The following is a 19,763-nucleotide window of genomic DNA, read 5'->3' as shown; positions in this document are numbered from 1 at the left end:
ACCGCTTGTGGCCTTTATCTCATCAGCATCTGAGATCCAGTTTGAGTCACTATACCCTTCAAGCACCTTTGGATGCCCAGTGTAGTGAATTCCATAATTCGCAGTGCCTTTCAAATAACGCAAAACTCTCTCTAGAGCTTTCCAATGCACATCTCCTAGTTTTGAAACAAACCGACTCAGTTTGCTAACAGCAAAAGAAATGTCAGGTCTTGTAGCACTTGCTAAGTACATAAGCGAGCCAATAATCTGAGAATACTTCAATTGATCTCTAGCAATTCTTCGATTCTTTCGAAGCAGCACGCTAGCATCATATGGTGTTGGAGAGGGCTTGCAGTCACTATAGCCAAAGCGACTTAAGATCTTTTCCACATAGTGAGATTGAAGCAATGTAATCCCACCATCATCATCTCTCAACAACTTGATGTTCAGAATGACATCAGCCACTCCTAAATCCTTCATCTCAAAACAGTGAGATAGGAAATCCTTGACCTCCTTAATAACATTCAGATTTGTTCCGAAAATTAGTATGTCATCAACATACAAGCAAAGCATAACTCCCTCGCCCCCACCATGGCGATAGTACACACATTTGTCAGCTTCGTTCACAACAAAGCCTGCAGCTGTTAAAGTTCTTTCAAACTTCTCATGCCACTGTTTGGGTGCTTGCTTGAGTCCATACAAGGACTTCAGCAACTTGCACACTTTCCTTTCCTGACCATCTACTACAAACCCATCTGGTTGTTCCATATAAATTTCCTCATCCAACTCTCCATTTAGGAAAGCAGTCTTAACATCCATTTGATGAACGAGAAGACCATGTGAGGCAGCTAGTGAAAGTAGAACTCGAATAGTGGTCAGTCGAGCCACAGGTGAGTAAGTATCAAAGAAATCTTCACCTTCCTTTTGGGTATAACCCTTAGCCACGAGCCGAGCCTTGTACTTTTCAATCGTACCATCAGGCCTAAGCTTATTCTTGAATACCCATTTGTATCCTATAGGTTTGCACCCATAAGGACGATCAGTTATCTCCCAAGTTTCATTCGCCAAGATGGAATCCATCTCGCTACGAACTGCTTCCTTCCAGTAGTCAGCATCTTCAGATGCATAGGCCTCTGAAATAGAACTGGGAGTGTCATCTATGAGATACACAAGAAAATCATCACCAAAGGACTTTGCAGTCCTCTGTCTCTTGCTCCTAATAGGAACTTCATTGTTCTCCTCCACAGGACTTTCAAAGTGTTCCATCGAAATGGCAGGTTCGGTAATTGTAACTGGTTCCTGATTCGATGAACTAGGGATCTCCTGATTAGATGAGGTAGCCATATCCTTCATGGGAAAGATATCTTCAAAGAAAGTCGCATCATTCGACTCCATGATCGTACCGACATGCATATCAGGTACCTCAGATTTTACAACCAAGAATCTATAGCCAATGCTATGAAAAGCATATCCCAAGAAAACACAATCCACAGTCTTTGGTCCAAGTTTCCGCTTATTTGGAATTGGAACATTGACTTTCGCCAAACAACCCCATGTTCGCAGATAAGAGAGTTTTAACCTTTTTCTTCTCCCACTCCTCGAATGGAGTTATCTCTTTATTCTACGTAGGGACTGATTTAGGACATGACACGCTGTCAATATCGCCTCCCCCCACCATGCCTTGGAGAGACCCGATGTGTCTAACATGGCGTTAACCAAATCAGTTAGAGTACGGTTCTTTCTTTCGGCCACCCCATTTGACTGAGGTGATTAGGGAGGCGTCCTCTCATGGATTATACCATGTTCCGCACAAAAAGCATCAAATTCATTGGAAAAATACTCTCCACCACGGTCGGACCTAAGCCTCTTGATTTTCCGATCAAGTTGGTTTTCCACTTCAGCTTTATAGATCTTGAAAAAGTTCAAAGCCTCATCCTTAGATTTCAGAAGATACACACAGCAGTATCTAGTGGAGTCGTCAATTAACGTCATGAAATATTTCTTTCCACCTTTTGTCAAAACACCATTCATTTCACATAGATCTGAATGTATAAGTTCTAGTGGTGCAAGATTTCTCGTCTCCGCAGTCACGTGAGAATTACGAGGTTGCTTAGCTTGCACACACACTTGACACTTAGATCCCTTAACGGTGGTGAAACTAGGGATTAAGTTCAACTTCGCTAGTTGCGACATGCAACCAAAGTTAACATGACAGAGTCGTGAATGCCACACATTTGATTCACTATTGTTGCAAATATGATTAACAACTTTATTGCAAACGTCTGATAAGGATAAACGAAACAGGCCTCCTGACTCATAGCCTTTACCAACAAAGGTTCCATACTTGGATATTACAAATTTATTCGACTCAAAGACAAGCTTATAGCCATCTCTACACAGAAGAGATCCGCTAACAAGATTTTTATTAACGGAGGGGACATAATGCACGTTCTTTAGCCGCACAATCTTCCCCGAAGTAAACTTCAGATCGACCGTGCCAACACCATGAACAGAAGCACTTGAACCGTTGCCCATCAGCACGGTTGAAGTCCCTGCGGTCTAATAAGATGAAAACATGGAAATATCACCGCATACATGCACATTAGCAGCCGTGTCAATCAACCAGTCAGGAGAATGACATACTGAAAGAATAGTGGGAAATATACCATACCCAGCATCCTTCATGTCAATGTCTCCGATGATAACATTAGCGGTCTTGCCGCCTTTCCCAGGATGACGCTTGTCATAGCGATTGGGGCAACTAGGTGCCCAATGATCAGGATCTCCACACACATGACAAGCACCTTTCTTCTTGTCATTCTTCTTCTTGAAGTTCGTGTGCTGCACAGCCTTGTTCTTCCCATCAAACTTTCCTTTACCATCAAACTTTCCCTTGTTCTTGAACTTGTGGGACTGGAAGTTTTTCTTCTGTACCAGATTGGCACTAGATCCTCCCTCAATACCTCGAGCACGTGTGTCCTTTGCTCTCGCCTTTTCTTCCACATCAAGAGTGCCAATGAGATCCGGAACGGAAAACTCCTGTCTCTTATGCTTCAGTAAGGTAGCAAAGTTCCTCCAAGAAGGAGGAAGCTTAGTGATGATACCCCCGGCAATAAACTTGTCCGGTAGGATACAATTGAAGTGCTCAAGTTCTCTAGCAAATGACTGTATCTCGTGAGCCTGCTCAACCACGGAGCGCTCTTCAGTCATCCTGTAATCATAGAATTGCTCCATGATGTATAGCTCAGTGTCGGCATCCGAGACCCCAAACTTGGCCTCGAGTGCGTCCCACATATCTTTTCCATTATCAATTGACGCATAAGCATCAACTATGTTCTCTCCAAGAACACTCAAGAGCGCAGCCTTAAACAAGGTATCCATTTTCTGAAAAGCTTGTGCCTGTTGGGCATCTTGCTCTCCTTCAGGTTTGCCAAGAGTGGCGTCATAGCAACTCATGGTTTGAAACCATAAGACTGCTCTCACGCGCCACCTCTTATAGTGGATACCCTCAAACATAGGAGGTCTCATGGAAGCAGCAAAACCACTTGAGGTAAATTGCCTATAATAAGGTTTTTGGATTGTTGGAAATATGAGCAATTTACCGAATGATTTTATTAACAGAAATAGTAGATAAAACATGACTAAAATAGCAAATATAAAGCAAGTCATGCAATCTGACAGAGAGAAGGTAAACATCGTCTTCATATATGAACTTGAGGTAAACACATCTAGAACAGTCACTAGATGAAGTTGCTTATACGACATAAAACCTAACATACGTAGGACAGAAACTAGAGCCAAAAACTGTAGCAGGACTTCTAACAGAAAGGAGAAGAACACGTACGGCACAGCAGCAGCAGAAGCGCTGGACTTGGGGTCGGTGTCCTCGCCTGCCATGTCGTCGAGGAGGTCGTGGACGTCGGGGAAGAAGTCGTCGGCGACCGGATCGTCCGTGATGAAGCAGCCAGTAGTCACGCAGAGCGCTCCCCAAAAACCTTATCACCCTTCTCCCGTACAGGATCAAAGAGTGCGGTTTCGGAGGCCTACTGTCCCGACCTGCGGTGCACGCCGCAAGCCGGGATGGAGAAGATCGTAGCAGCAGCGCAGTGCTCAGGAACCGGTGGCGAGAGGAAGAAGTAGTTCTGGTGCGTCTTGCTGAGAGGAGCGACCTCCCTTTTATAGGCGCAAGAGAAGGAGGCGAGAGGGCAGCGCCGGGAGCTGAAGGGACCGAGGGAGATGAAACGAACAGACAGCAGCCGAAGGGTGCAGCGTTCGCATTTAATCGTGACGAGGCGTGGCGTGGCGTGGCGTGGCGTGGCGAGGCGGGCGGCAGAGGAGGAGCGCGCGTGGATGTCCCTCTTATTCTCATGCTCATACAAGTGGGGAAGGAGCCTCCCTTATAAAGAGGTCCAACTCCCTCTAAACTAGCAATGTGGGACTAAACTTTAGTAGTATCCCTTGCCTTGCACAAATGGGCTAAGTGGGCCTCTAGGATTTATTAGGAATTTCTGAAATAGTTATTGGGCTGTCCAAAATAGACTAAATTCCAGCACGATCGTTCAGGGCATCGGCGACGCTGCACACTCAGTGCCCAACCCCGAGTATGAGCCATGGCGGCGCACCGACCAGGCCGTGCTCGGCGCGCTCCTGTCTTCCATGAGGGAGGAAGTGCTCGCTCAGATGACGCGAGTGACCTCCTCGGCGGCCGTCTGGTCCGCCCTCGGCGCCATGTTCGCCGCTCATAACCGGGCCAGCGTGCGTCAACTTCGCACACAACTGTCACAGACGAAGAAGAACGACATGTCCGCGGCAGAGTTCTTCCACAAGATGACTGGCTATGCGGACGCGCTGGCCACCGTCGGCGAGGTACTGTCCGACGACGAGATCATTGGGCACATCATCGGGGGGGCTGGGACAGGAGTACGACCCGCTCATGACAGCGCTCTCTGTCTTCACCGGCCAAGTGAGCCTCTCCGATTTTTATTCTTATCTTTTCAGTTTTGAAACCCGTCAAGAACAGCACGCTGCCAACAGCGGCCATTTTTCATCCGCCAACAACGCCATGCGCCATGGCAATGGCAACGGGTCACGTGATGCTAGCCCAACAGCAACAACAACCATGGGAGTAGGAACGACAGCCACCATGGTGGCAATGGCGGCCGCTATGGCAACGGCGGCAACCGTAGCAACAACGGTGGACGCCACAACGGCGGTGGTGGCGGCCAAAACCGTCGCCCACCCCGGTGCCAGATATGCTGCCTGGAGGGGCACTACGCCACCGACTGTCGCGATCGCTACAATCACGCCTACCAGTCGGACGACCATCGCAGCGGCAACATGGTGACATATGGTCACCGCGACAACAATTGGTACCTTGATACTGGTGCCACCGACCACCTCACCAGCGACCTCGACTGTTTGACGATGCACGAGCGCTATGGTGGGAAGGATCAAGTTCAAGTTGCAAACGGTGCAGGTTTGGAAATTTCTCACGTTGGTCATACTAAACTAGCTGGCTCACGTGATACCATCCATCTTAATAATGTGTTGCATGTTCCTAAAATTCACAAACACCTTCTTTCTGTTTACCAACTTGTTTCGGATAACCGAGTGTTTGTGGAATTTCACAAATATTTCTTTTTTGTGAAGGACAAAATCACGAGGAGGGTCCTTCTTCACGGTAGAAGTCGACATGGTCTCTACCCCATTCCGTATGGCCGGCCATCATCGTCATCCTCACATCGAGCGTTTTCCGGAGTTAGGTCTTCATCGAGTCAGTGGCATCATCGCTTGGGTCACCCTTCAAATAATGTAGTTGAGTCTGTCGTTCGGACAAATAAACTCCCTTGTTCGTCGAGTCATGATACTTTTGTTTGTGATGCTTGTCAACGCGCTAAAAGTCATCAATTACCTTACAATAATTCTTCCCGTGTTTCTTCGCAACCACTTGAGCTTATTCATACCGATGTGTGGGGGCCTGCCCTCGCCTCATCTGGTGGTTTTAATTTTATGTTAGCTTCGTTGATGACTTTAGCCGTTTTACCTGGATTTATCTTCTCAAACATAAATCTAACGTCGAACAAGTTTTCTACAAATTTCAAGCCCATGTCAAACGACTTCTTAACACAAAAATCTGTTCGGTCCAATCTGATTGGGGAGGCGAGTACCACCGCTTGCACAAATTTTTTCAACGTGTTGGTATCTCTCATCGCATATCGTGTCCACACACATCCCAACAAAATGGTATCGCTGAGCGAAAGCACCGTCACCTCGTTGAAACCGGGCTTGCTCTCCTAGCTCACTCCAATCTTCCTTTGCGTTATTGGGATGAAGCTTTTCTCACCACATGTTATTTGATCAATCGCATGCCTAGCAGGACCCTTCAAAATATGCCACCACTCACACGCCTCCTTAACATCACTCCCGATTACTCTTTTCTTCGTGTCTTCGGTTGTGCATGTTGGCCTAGTCTTCGCAAATATAACTCTCGGAAACTTGAGTTTCGCTCAAAGATGTGTGTCTTTCTCGGATATAGTCCGTTTCATAAAGGGTACAAGTGTCTTGACAAGTCCACTGGTCGCATATATATCTCTCGAGATGTTGTCTTTGATGAAAAAGTTTTTCCTTTTGCGACTAGTGTGTGTCCCGATTTGTCTCTCTTAAATCCTCCCGTGACTTTTCCTTCTCATGAGCCAATAGTTCAGGATGCTAATGTGAGAAACTACAATCTGTGTACAGGTACAGAGACGCAGCTGCCATGCACTGGCGTGACGGACGTACATGCTACACCCCCATGCACCCAGCCCGCCTGCGGCACGCGGCTGCGTCCTGCTGACCCAGCGCGCGCTCCGGCGCCCTCCGATGCGCCCTCTGGCATCGCCCCGTCGGGTGGGCCTGGTGCGGTCCAGTCGCCCGAGCCGTCGCTCGCGCGTGCCACAGCCCAGCATGGAGCCTCTTCGTCCGATGCAGCTGCACACGACGCAGATGCACACGACGGGGCTGGGCGAGGTGCATCTGGCGCGCCAGCGCCCGACGCGGCGGCCTCCGACGGGGCTGGGCGAGCAGCGCCCGACGCGCCTATGCCTGGTGCAGTCGACTGCGTACATGTGCGTGCAGATGCAACCGCCGGAGCATCCTCGGCAGACTCCCCGTCGTCGGGTTCCTCGCCGGCGCCCCCTCCCGAGCGTGCTCGCACACGCCTACAGAACAATATTCGGCGCCCAAAGGTTCCATCTGATGGCACTGTCCGATATAATCCGTATTGTCGCGGTTTCAATGCCGTCGTCTCCGTTCCAACTACGCATCGGCAGGCTCTTATTGATCCTACTTGGACAGCTGCTATGCAAGAGGAGTTCACTGCCCTTCAGCGCACTCAGACATGGTCACTTGTGCCTCGTCCTCCGGGCACTAACATCGTCAGTTGTAAGTGGATTTTTAAGCTCAAGGAACGATCTGATGGCTCTCTTGACAAGTACAAAGCTCGCCTAGTTGCTCGTGGGTTTACTCAGCAGTATGGTGTTGATTATGTTGCCACTTTCAGTCCGGTTGTTAAACCGGCCACTGTTCGCCTTGTGCTGTCACTTGCAGTTTCACAGGGTTGGTGTTTGCGCCAGATTGATGTCAGCAATGCGTTTCTTCATGGTTTGCTTAATGAGAATGTGTACATGCAGCAGCCTCCAGGTTTTGAGGATCCTCGATTTCCCCACCATGTTTGCAAGCTTTGGAAGTCTATTTACGGACTCAAACGGTCTCCGCGGGCTTGGTACTCCCGCCTCAGTGACCGGCTGCAACAACTTGGGTTTCATTCATCCAAGGCCGACACCTCTCTCTTCATTTTCCGGCGAGGCAATGTAGTTATTTACATGTTGGTCTATGTTGATGATATTGTCATTGCTGGCTCCTGCTCCCATACAGTGGATCGTTTGCTTCGCACTCTAGGTGGGTCCTTTCCCATCAAGGACCTTGGTCGCCTTTCTTACTTCCTTGGGATTGAAGCCACCTACAATTCAGGGGGAATGGTGCTGTCTCAACGCAAGTATGCTGATGATCTTCTTCATCGTGCTCATATGGAGAATTGCAAGGCAGTTTCTACTCCCATGTCAGTAACTGATAAGTTGGCAGCAGATCTTGGTACTCCTCTCAGTCATGATGATGCTTTTAGCTATCGCAGCATGGTTGGAGGATTGCAGTATCTTACCCTCACTCGTCCTGATATTTCATTTGCTGTCAACAAGGTGTGCCAATATCTAGCCAAACCCACTGATGTGCATTGGGAGGCGGTGAAGCGCATACTGAGGTATATCAAGGGTACTGTGACTACTGGACTCTCTATTCGCCGGTCAAGCTCCACACTTTTGAGTGTGTTCACTGACGCTGACTGGGCAGGATGTGTCGATGACAGACGCTCTACTGGTGGTTTTGTGGTCTTTCTTGGTCCTAACCTGATATCATGGAGTGCTCGTAAGCAACCCACAGTTTCACGATCCAGTACTGAGGCGGAGTACAAGGCACTAGCAAATGGCACAGCTGAAGTTACTTGGGTACAATCTGTGCTTAGGGAACTGTGAGTGTTCCTACCACGACCACCAATTTTGTGGTGTGATAATTTAGGTGCCACCTATTTGAGTGCAAATCCAGTATTTCATGCGAGGACAAAGCATATTGAGGTGGATTTTACTTTGTAAGAGAAAAGGTGGCGCAAGGAGCTTTGGATGTTCGCTTTGTGTCTTCCGGTGATCAAGTGGCAGATGCTTTCACTAAACCTGCTACAAAAGCCATGTTGGAGAAATTACGACACAATCTCAACCTTGTGGCCGGTTGAGATTGAGGGGGAATGTTAATGTATATTTCAGCATGTAATCAGTGTAGTTATGACTATAGATTAGGTAGGATTATTTCCTATTACTTGATCTTTGAGATCTCATGTAATCCTATGTATTCTTGGCAACCAAGATTGCCTCCATACTAATACACAGCAAGTCCGTCGAGTTACGTACGGCAAAACATATTCCATCTTTTTCAACTTGGTCTGCTATGCTGTCTCAAGATCTTGGCGCTAACTTGCAGTGAAGCCTGTTGTCATATGCAATGCCCATCTTAGGTGTCTTGGTTAAAAACTTTCTATTGTCATGTGCCTGCAAGACAAACCCTGCAAGACATGCCCTTCTCAGCTCATTGCAAGGACACGAACCACTCAAGCGAAACACTGAAATATAAGAATGTAAAACGACACCAATTAACCATGCAAAGGAAGCTGATAGCAGAACGTACTTCCACGAAACAACACAGTTTCATACTCTGTATATGTTTTTAACACCTCAATGGCAGCAATGACGGCGGATAAAATCATGATGCTCTGCCGTAGGTCAGTTTCATGCGATGCAATCTGAATTAAGTACACATCTAATGCTCTCAAAGTTAAGGCTGAAATGACCACATGAGGCATAGAAGTGTTGATCAGAGCAAATTCAAGATCGTCGCTGTTTCGATGTATCAGAATGGAGATTTCAATGGGCTGAGTTAGAAAGGTGATATGAAAGGCCATTCATGAGGGGGAACAACATCAGCTACTTATTAATGTCAGTGCTTAAGGACAGTGGCGGAGGACGAAAAAAAATTGAGGTGTGGCAGACTCTAAAGCATTTTTTTAATGCAAAACTAAAGTAGCCAATCCAAACTAAAATGCACAAATAGACTTTCCGTGTAAAAAAGTTACATATGCATGCTGAAACGTGACCAATTAATAAAGTCAGGAAGTTGCATGGCACAGTAGAAAGGTATCATCGCTAATTTTACAATATTAAGCCCTAAAATATTTCGGGCTGATCAATTATATGCACGAAACCAAGAAAGACACTTCACAAATGTATGGGCATGAGAAATCGTTTAAGTTACTGATCGCTTGCTGATCTATAACATCCTCTAATACTATGCTCCTTAGTTTTAAAGAGCCCACAATCAATTGAGGTTTCCAATTAAAATTGGGTCACCCGATTTTAACCGGGTAAATAATTTCTCAAAGTTTTTTCATTTGATTTTTTTATACTATACACTATACTTTCTAATTTTTAACGCCTCATAATTAATTGAGGTATTGATTTTAGAATTGGGACATCCAATTTTGACCGGGGCTTCTCAAGCTCTCTCATCCTTAATTTTTGAATATTCTTTCATTCAATTGAGGTATTCAATTTTAAATTTGGCTTACGTTTTTTGAGTTTTTGACTGTGCCAATGATTTTTTAAATCAACCACCAGCAACTAGCCTATAAAAACATATCAATCTCACGCACCCTCTCACCTTCTAGAAAAAAATCATGTGATATTGTAGCACCAATATAGTATATGGAGCCACCGATGCAGAAATTTCCCCTCGAAAATATAAGTTGGTTAGTGGATAACATATAATCAACCATGAAAGGTCTACCAAATCATCGCATTATGAATTAAAATAAAATACACTCCATCATCCCCCCCCCCCACCCGTCAAATTAAATATTCCATCAGTTCCAAACTATAAGGGGTATTAGTTTCTTAAAAAGTTGAATTTCTTTAATTTGGACCAAGTTCAGAGCAAAAATATCGACACCCACAATATTAAACAAAAAATTTATAAAAATTCATTTCATGATGAATCTAATCATACCGATCTAACATTATAGACTTTGATATACTTCTCTACAAATTTGATCAAATGTAAAAGGTTTGACTTCTGAATACACCTTATATTTTTTCCCTAACAACACCAACGACAATTGTACCGTGCCCTCTCAGCGCTGGTGTCAAGAAAGAAGGAAGCAGCGTGGCGACAATTGTACCGTGATCAAAGATGATGACCTGTTTGCGACTGGTTGCAGATTCTTCTGTTGCAGGGGTCTTCTCTCAAGATTCAGGGATGATGACACAAGGATCCAGAGATCCTTTTGTGTTATGGTTGTCTTAGGGTACTTTAGGTGTTCATGGTCCTTTGTGTTTGCGTTTCAGTGTGCTTGTAAGAGTCAACTGCTTTGTACTGATTCGTAATTTGAATGACAAATTTCTCAACAACAAAAAACACCAACTACGCAATAAAGCATGTCCAACCCTTTTAATTAAGACAACTCAAAAATAAAGACGTGGGACGGAGAGAGAGCAGGAAGCACCGTGACGGCTCTGCTCCGAGACTCCCAAAGTCTGACCATATGACGCCACGCACGGCACAAATCGGAACAAATTGCAGAAACTCCCACTGCAACTCCCAAACTTTGGTCCGCCATGTCTTCTTCCGTCTCCTCCTCCCATCACCACTGCGCCCGCCGCCTCCCCGCCCCGACGCCCCGGGTGCACCTCGCCGCAGCTGACTTGTGCGCGTCCCCTTACCGCAGTCGCGTCGGTTCCCTGAGGGCAGTGAGAGCCGAGCCGTCCTCGAGCGTGGCGCCGGTGGGGGGTAGGAAGGCTGCGGCGGTGCAGGCGGAGATGGTAGAGGCGGCGGCCATGTGGTGTGCCATGCACGGACTCGTCGTCGGCGACCGCGGCAACCCGGTACGTCCGGCTTCTCACTCGCTAGTTCCTTCCCCGCCCCAAAGTTTGCTGCTTCTTTTGACTCATTTCAGGAGTCCAGGAATTGGGAATGTGACGCCTATCTCCGCATACTTGACCATAAATTCCGTGATAGAAGAACTACTTCCCTCCGTTCCTAAATATAAGTCTTTGTAGAGATTCCACTATGAACCACATACGGATCATTTTAGAGTGTAGATTCACTCATTTTGCTCTGTACATGGTGGAATCTCTCCAAAGATTTATATTTAGGAACGGAGGGAGTACTTTTTAGAGTCTTTTCAACCTGCACATCTCCGTAGAATGAACAAATACGCAAGTCTCCTAGAATGTCTGTCCTTTGTAGGCTGCCCCTGCTCCATTTTCAGGAAGTTTGGATTGTTTGGCCAGTAGGACTTGCCCTTGATGTTTTGCAGGTTATCTTCCGAGCAACGGCTCTTATCCGTTCCTGGTCGCTACTCACTCCGACGGAGGCCAGGGAGCTTTTGGTTACTGCTGCTATCCGATGGGAGATGGTAGCTCGGGATATATTCAGCCGGTTTGGATGGCGGTCGTGTAACAGGATAGGCAATTAGTTTACCTGTCTATTTTGGAGCCAAACGGCTGTGATGTATAAGTGCTTTGGCTAGCTTGTGTATCTAGCCTTCGGGCTCTGTGTGAGCCTTTTCTTACTTTTCTTGTTGACAACCTTGAGACTTGGAGACTTTGTGGACTATTTTATGCTTAATAAGATGGCCGTATGCATCATGCTGATGCAGAGGCCGGGGAAGCCCCCCTTTTCGAAAAAAAAAGGACTTGCCCTTGATATGGAACTGACGTGTTAAGTGCGTACAAAAATCAGAGGTGGAGTATAAATTAAATCAACTAAGGATCACCATGATGTTAGGTGTTTCTGTCTGAAGATCCTTTGTATGAGAAAGTGGAGTATAAATTAAATCACAGAAGTTGAATTAATTGGACATTAGGTGTTGCTACCGAAGACCCTCTGTGTGAAATATTGGGATATAAAGCGCGAAAATTTGTGTTGGAGTCAATTGATCGTCATGAACAGAACATCACGTTTGGTTGTGTCCTCTCCCTTTTTGTGACAAGCCCTTTTTATGTGACAAGCCCAACACTGAGACATGCTCTTATTCTGTTCACGCTCAAATGCCACAAGACGTATCGGTATCTTCGTTCATGCATCACCTAGCTTTGCTCAAGTGCTATTTGAATTGAGAAATAACTGTAGTTGTAAACCAGCATCTTTGTGGAATTAGCAGCTAACATAGTATCAACCCCTTGCAGAGATCTGGAACAGTCCCAGGTGTTGGTTTGGTTCATGCTCCATTTTCGCTACTTCCAACACGTTTTCCAGCATCTTTTTGGAAGCAAGCATGCGAACTGGCTCCTATTTTCAATGAGCTTGTAGATCGTGTGAGCTTGGATGGGAAGTTCTTGCAAGGTTCTTTGTCTAGGCAAGCTCCAAATTCCATTTGATTTTTTTTTTATGTTGATGTGTGGATCTAGAACTTTGTTTTAAACTTTCATGAAGTGGATTAGAGTTTTGACTGGTCCATATCATAAGAAGGCTGCTGCCTTGAGACCTTAAGCTTTTGGAACAGTTTGTTGTCTGTTAGCCTGATCATTGACATGACCAGTCCAATTTTATTATTACTTTAAATAAATAAATGCCAGTTAGGTATTTGTTTTGTTTTCAGATGACAAGGAACTTCCAAATCAATAGCGTTTTTTTTTTTCAGAACAAAGCAGGTTGACGATTTCACTGCTAGGTTGTTAGAAATTCATGCAAAGATGATGGCAGTGAACAAGAAGGAGGTAATTAACTGCGTTTGTTGGTAATTTCTTATTCAGAATTCAGAGAAAGCATCTTTTAAGTGGTGCTTCTTAACAATATGTTTGTCAGTTCTGTTAGTAAGGTACTGACAAGTGCTTAATGCACCATCAGGATATCCGCTTAGGGTTGCATCGATCTGACTACATGCTTGATTCTGAAACAAATTCTCTTCTTCAAATTGAGCTCAACACCATCTCAACATCATTTCCTGGTCTAGGCTCTCTTGTGAGCGAACTTCACAGGTGAACTTTTTCGTGATATCCTGCAGACTTGCACTCTTTTGACGGAATCATTTTGCGTTTTGTCCCTGTTTGGTAGTCTCTTACAAACATAAGTTGAGGTGTTTCATTGAACATATTGCATGCTCACATATTTCTGAATCCAACTGTAGATAGCATTCTTGTTGACCATTATATTATCCCCTTAGAATATTGGCGCACAAGGTGAATGCTGTAAATGGTAAAAGTCAAGTCAATTGGCTTGCTTAACATAGCTACATACCTACAAGAACATGAGAAGTATCCTATTCAACATTTTGGAAGCCCCAATTTTATCTATAGTATAAACTGTATTCATATATTGTAGATTTTCAAATCCTTAGATTTGTGAATGGATCTCTTTAAACATGTCTGATGCATGAGTTAACTATATGTTTATATCAACGAGTGGGAAATCAGGCACAATGACATTCTCAATCAGTACTAGTATTCATCTTATCTTGAAATGGCCGAAAGATTTCCTCATTTTGATCTCCAAGAGTAAACCTAAATACCTGATAAGTGCTATTATCTTGTTAAGTACAGGAGCTCACTTAATCAATATGGTGAAGTCTTAGGTCTTGATTCTGAAAGGATTCCTCGGAACTGGGCAGCCATTCAGTTTGCTGAAGCATTGGGCAAGGCATGGGTTGAGTATAATAATGAAAGGTCTACAGTTTACCTACATAGTTTGTGTTTATTTTATTGAGAACATTTGGAAAGGCAAACATGAACTGACATGCTTTTTCCCTCTTGGTTGCCCAGCGCTGTAGTTATGATGGTTGTTCAAGCTGAAGAAAGAAATATGTACGACCAGTACTGGCTCATCAATCATTTGAAAGAATCATATCCTTTTGCATGTACTATCTTTTCCCTTTCGTTGCAAACCTCTGAAACGACAAAACCTTAAATATCCTTTCAAGTTAAAGTTTTTGCTCATACAGTTTTCTAATCTATTGACGCTTGTTTAGTTTCTCATGAATTATAGTTCACGTAAACAATACAAACTTCCTATTGTGCTATTGAATTGCTTGTTCACTTTAATTATCAACAAGTCATCTGATTGATACCACAATAAACTGCATCAAGATGAGACTTTTCTTAACTGTCTATAACGCATGGTGTGATGACCATTAGGAAAACTTTGGCACAGGTGGAGGCCGAAGGACTAGTGCTTCCGGATGGAACACTTGTGCTGTATGTATCTTGTATGACATGAAGAAAGACCTACCTTTTGCTATTATCACTTAAATTTAAATTTGCCAAAAATGCAGAGATGGACGACCTGTTGCTGTTGTGTATTTCAGAGCTGGGTATGCACCGACTGATTACCCTTCAGAAGTGGTATGTACTAGTACTACATATGTTTAGCAAACACCCTTTCACAGTTGAAGCTAATTCCCATCTCATAAATTGATTTAAGATAAAGTTTCAATGAGGAACATTTCATTCATAATCATATGTTTGTTTAAGGAATCTTCTTTTGTTTGTGTATTTCACTGTAGGTTTTGTAAAGCTGATGTCCAGCACGTCAAGTGATGTGATAACTATTTACCTTTGTTGGTGCAAGTTTTCACCTTGGCACGTTCTTCTTATATTGATTTCAGGAATGGAGTGCAAGGCTTTTGATTGAACAATCATCTGCTATTAAGTGCCCTTCAATATCCTACCATTTAGTCGGAACCAAAAAGATCCAGCAAGAGCTAGCAAAACCTAGTGTTCTTGAAAGGTGATGAAAGTTTTGTCCGCTACAGATGGGCGGTTATATGTATTTTTATTATTCCTATGATGTGCATATTGCATTACAGATATAGTCATAAGACTCGGTGGTAGCACGTCATATTAAACCCCCCTACAGTTCTAATTTTCAGAAGCATATTCCTAATCACCATCTGATCTTATTTACACGTAGGTTCCTTGACAACGAGGAAGACATTGCCAAGCTACGTAAATGCTTCGCAGGGTTATGGAGCTTGGACAATGAAGAAATAGTGAAATCAGCAATAGAAAAACCTGACTTGTTTGTCCTGAAACCTCAACGAGAAGGTGGAGGTAATTTCTTTGGCACTTAATAGAACCCTTTTCACAAAAATTCCCCACAAATTGTTTTGATCCTGATATCTCTCTCCAGGGAACAATTTGTATGGTCATGATTTGCGAGAAACACTGATCAGACTAAAGAACGAACAGGGAGAGGCGCTTGCGGCTTACATTTTGATGCAGCGGATTTTTCCGAGAGCTTCTCTTACTCAGCTTGTCCAGGGCGGTGTCTGCTTTGAGGAACTTTCAATCTCTGAGCTTGGAATATTTGGATCCTACCTGCGGTAGTTAATCCTTTGGTGGCTCTAAAATCTTTTGCTTTGTATATGTACCTTCCAATTTTTTTTCTGAGTAAATCATACAATTTTCATTGGCTAACTGCAGGAACAAAGATAAGGTAGTCATTAATAACCAATGTGGTTACTTGATGCGCACCAAAGTTTCTTCATCAAACGAAGGCGGAGTTGCTGCAGGATTTGCTGTTCTGGACAGCATTCTCCTCACAGATGAGGTGATTATTGTGGTGTAGAAACCATTTACTATTGATCTCAATTTTTGAAGTGTCCGAAACCTATCGGTTTCCTTCCAGTAAAGGTAGTTTGTGTAGTCTCTTGTCAAATCCAATCCGTCTTGAAAAAAATGATGTTCTCTCACCAGTCACTTGAACTTGTTTGCTGTTTTACTGGAACATTCTAGCATGATTACTGTTTTACTTCGAATTTAGTTTTATTTTGTTTTAAAAACTTGAATCTCATCTGTTCTCCATGTTGCCTTTCTTTCAGTGAGATAGGAAGGTGGCAGGGTTACAACTTACAAGTCACTGGTGACAGCATGCACCGGATGAGGAACTGAACTTGCAGACAGTTGGATGAATGTTGGAACTCTCATCTCCGCATCAAGTCCCTTCCGTCTGCAGGCATAGGAACAGATAATGCATGTGCAGCTTTCCCTGTGCAAAATATGAGGTGGAATATGCCTTGGAAAGGTCAGATAGATTAGTCATGTTCATGTACTTATTTAGTACTCCCTCCGTCCGGAAATACTCGTTGGAGGAATGGATGTATCTAGATGTATTTTAGTTTTAGATACATTCATTTTTATGCATTTCTCCGACAAGTATTTCCGGACGGAGGGAGTACTGTAGTACCAAGTGGGAATTGGGTCTGGGGACAAATCATCATAATTGTTTCACTGAACGATAAATGTATCTTCCGAACGATCGGAAACTCGCAACGGATCCGAACTTAGGGATGCCGTTCATTTTGAGATCGCATGGTGCGCGCGTTGGCGGTTTAGTCCGCGGATGACACGACGCGATGGTGTGAGGTCGTGGGCCACGCGCTTTTTACTCGCGCTGTCCATCTCCGGTTTTTTTTTCTGATGCCCATCTCTCGATCCGCTTCTCCCGCACCTCATGGTAGACAAGAGCAACTCTAGCAGACCCCGTAAAAATTCGACCCGCAACACGCATTTGCGGTTTCACGAAGATCACATTTGCGGGTCAAAAACTAGCGTGGCCGAACATATACCGTATCTAAACCTGTATAATTTGAAAAAAACACTTTCGCGGGAGAAATTTCACAAACATAGTTCATCACATCACATACTACAAAGTTCATACATACTGCATGATCAACAAATTAAGCATAGATCATACTACATGCTACGTTAACTAGTACTAGAGGGGGTCGGATTTGACGGCGGCGAGGTCGCGGCAAAATGGACGACGCCGTGGAGGCCGAGGGACGCTCAATCCTCCTCGCCGGAGCTGCACAGGTCGACGTACTTCGCCGCCTGCTTCGCGCGGATGCGGCGCCACTCTTCGGCCTTCTCGTTGGCGGTGGAGCGGGTGGTCGCCGGCGGCGAGAAATGTGGAGAGGGAAAGGAGAATCGGGTGGCTCGCGGCAGCGGGGGGATAGGGTTTGGACCCGCAAACGAGTTGCGGAAACGCAATTATAGTGCTCGGGGCGTGTGGTTTGCGGGCTGCGGCAAAAAAAAATTACGGTCCGGGCGAGTATGCGGGCTCTGTTCTGGCCGGAAAATTAGGCCGAGCCCGCATACTCGCCGGAATTTTGCGGGTCTGCGCGTTTTGTGGGGTCTGTTAGAGTTGCTCTAACTGTGGTAGGTAACCTTCCTAAAAAAATGTGATAGGTAACTACATGGTAGATAACTGTGGTAGGTAACCAATTTTTTGTCCAAAAGGACCCCTCGCCGAGATGAATTGCCAAAAAAGACTACATGTGAATCATTTTGACAAAAAGGACCCCCTCAGCGGTGGCGGCAGGCGCGGCAAGCGACACGTGGCACCTGCCGCCACGCCAAGAGGCGGCGGGCCCTGCCGCCACCGCAGGAGGCGGCCACCCCAGCCGAACGGCTTTCCTACAGTGCATCGTGCCGCGACGTAACGGGCGAGGCCAGGTGGGCCACGTCGCCACTGGGTGAGGCGGCCTCTCGTGCCCATGCCGCGCCCAGGCCAACAGGACAGCTGCACGCGCGACGAGACAGCGGGCCCTGCCGCCACCGGGTGAGGCGGCCGTGCTGCATGCGGCCCGACAACCGGTCCTGTTGCAGACTGGTGGGATTATTCCTGGCGCTGATTTCGACGTAAACTTCCCTCATTCCCACGCGCGCAATGACAACGAATTTCACGGGCTCGCTGTTGCAAACTGGGCTGATTCCCACGCGCGGAGGACGATGAATTTCACGGGCGGGAACTGTTGTGCCGACACTACAGGGATGCTCCTCCTTTATATAGTATGCGTATGCTCCATGCGCAAGCACACTCTGCCCTCCTCTTCTACTCTCTGCGTGTAAGAACAGAGAGAAAGCAAAACTCACTACGCATTTTCATTCGTGATTTAGGGTGATTTAGAGTTGGATTTTGAATATGCTGAAGTTGAAGAAAAGATAGACGAAGGTAAGATCTATCCATTTTTGTTGGTTTGGTTCACATGCATGCAGTTTGTACTATTTTTGTTTAGTTCATAACTATGTGTTCTCTGTTGTGTTAGGTATTATTTCATTAATTTTTGGAGTCATTTAGTGCTTCAGGAGTAGGATTTGTGTAGCGAAGTGAACTACGAAGTTGAAGATCAAGGTATGAGCTTTGTAATACATTTATTTATTTGTGCATGCTGGGTGGTAATTAGTTCGTCCTTTAGCTCGTTATTAGCTATGCGATGGTAGTGCTTAGAAGTTAGAAATAATTTCAGACGAGAGATGTAGCATTTAAACTATTTTTTAAAATAGTAGGTTGAAGATGTTGCAGCAATGTTAGGTGCGTCCATTAGTATTGACATGCGGGAAATCTTAATACGGTAATTAAGAAAAAATTGTACTGTAATTGTTTATTGCATGCGATATGTTATTTCATGTGGTATGTTATTTTATGTGGTATGTTTATTAATAAGTCTATAGTTAGAAAACCGTAGGTCTACTTTGTTATGTCGCAATAATCTAAATTTTATATGTTAAGATTAGGTGCTAATGTACTTAATGATGTATGTAATTAGGTAAAATAATTTATCTTAGTAGCAAACAAGGAGGAGAAGACGTGATTGAAAAAATTGTGTTTCCATTTTCGCTGTCCCATTTTGAGGTGATGAACACATACATGGAAGTGTTATTTTCATACTTTTGTTAGCAGGAAGAAAAATCCGTGTGTAATATGAAGGAAATATGCCCTAGAGGCAATAATAAAGTTATTATTTATTTCCTTATTTCATGATAAATGTTTATTATTCATGCTAGAATTTTATTAACCGGAAACATGATACATGTGTGAATACATAGACAAACATATAGTCACTAGTATGCCTCTACTTGACTAGCTCATTAATCAAAGATGGTTATGTTTCCTAACCATAGACATGTGTTGTCATTTGATCAATGGGATCACATCATTAGGAGAATGATGTGATTGACATGACCCATTCCGTTAGCCTAGCACTTGATCGTTTAGTATGTTGCTATTGCTTTCTTCATGACTTATACATGTTCCTGTAACTATGAGATTATGCAACTCCCGTTTACCGGAGGAACACTTTGGGTGCTACCAAACGTCACAACGTAACTAGGTGATTATAAAGGAGTACTACAGGTGTCTCCAAAGGT

General features: G+C 44.6%; 1 protein-coding gene across 1 annotated transcript; it reads left to right on the top strand.

Annotated features, from left to right (window-relative positions):
• Positions 1 to 11,175: 11,175 nt before the first annotated feature.
• Positions 11,176 to 16,916, top strand: LOC123136493 (glutathione synthetase, chloroplastic). Its single transcript, XM_044555874.1, has 13 exons — positions 11,176 to 11,498; positions 12,804 to 12,973; positions 13,259 to 13,334; positions 13,465 to 13,595; positions 14,157 to 14,279; positions 14,376 to 14,456; positions 14,727 to 14,807; positions 14,885 to 14,954; positions 15,218 to 15,339; positions 15,523 to 15,662; positions 15,742 to 15,934; positions 16,035 to 16,161; positions 16,433 to 16,916. The coding sequence occupies exons 1-13, from the start codon at positions 11,232 to 11,234 to the stop codon at positions 16,433 to 16,435; spliced, it is 1,584 nt and encodes a 527-aa protein (XP_044411809.1). The 5' UTR covers positions 11,176 to 11,231; the 3' UTR covers positions 16,436 to 16,916.
• The last annotated feature ends 2,847 nt before the right edge of the window (positions 16,917 to 19,763 follow it).

This window comes from Triticum aestivum, chromosome 6B (assembly GCF_018294505.1).
Source record: "Triticum aestivum cultivar Chinese Spring chromosome 6B, IWGSC CS RefSeq v2.1, whole genome shotgun sequence".
Classification (NCBI taxonomy): Eukaryota; Viridiplantae; Streptophyta; class Magnoliopsida; order Poales; family Poaceae; genus Triticum; species Triticum aestivum.
Note: the sequence above shows the minus strand (reverse complement) of the source record. Positions and strands in the feature narration are given on the sequence as shown.

Bases quoted from the DNA above. Each gene is read 5' to 3' on its own strand.
- LOC123136493 (XM_044555874.1), top strand. From the start codon at position 11,232: ATGTCTTCTTCCGTCTCCTCCTCCCATCACCACTGCGCCCGCCGCCTC. The intron at 12,974-13,258 runs GCAAGCTCCAAA...TTTTTTTTTCAG, and splicing joins TTGCAAGGTTCTTTGTCTAG to AACAAAGCAGGTTGACGATT. The intron at 15,340-15,522 runs GTGATGAAAGTT...ATTTACACGTAG, and splicing joins AAACCTAGTGTTCTTGAAAG to GTTCCTTGACAACGAGGAAG.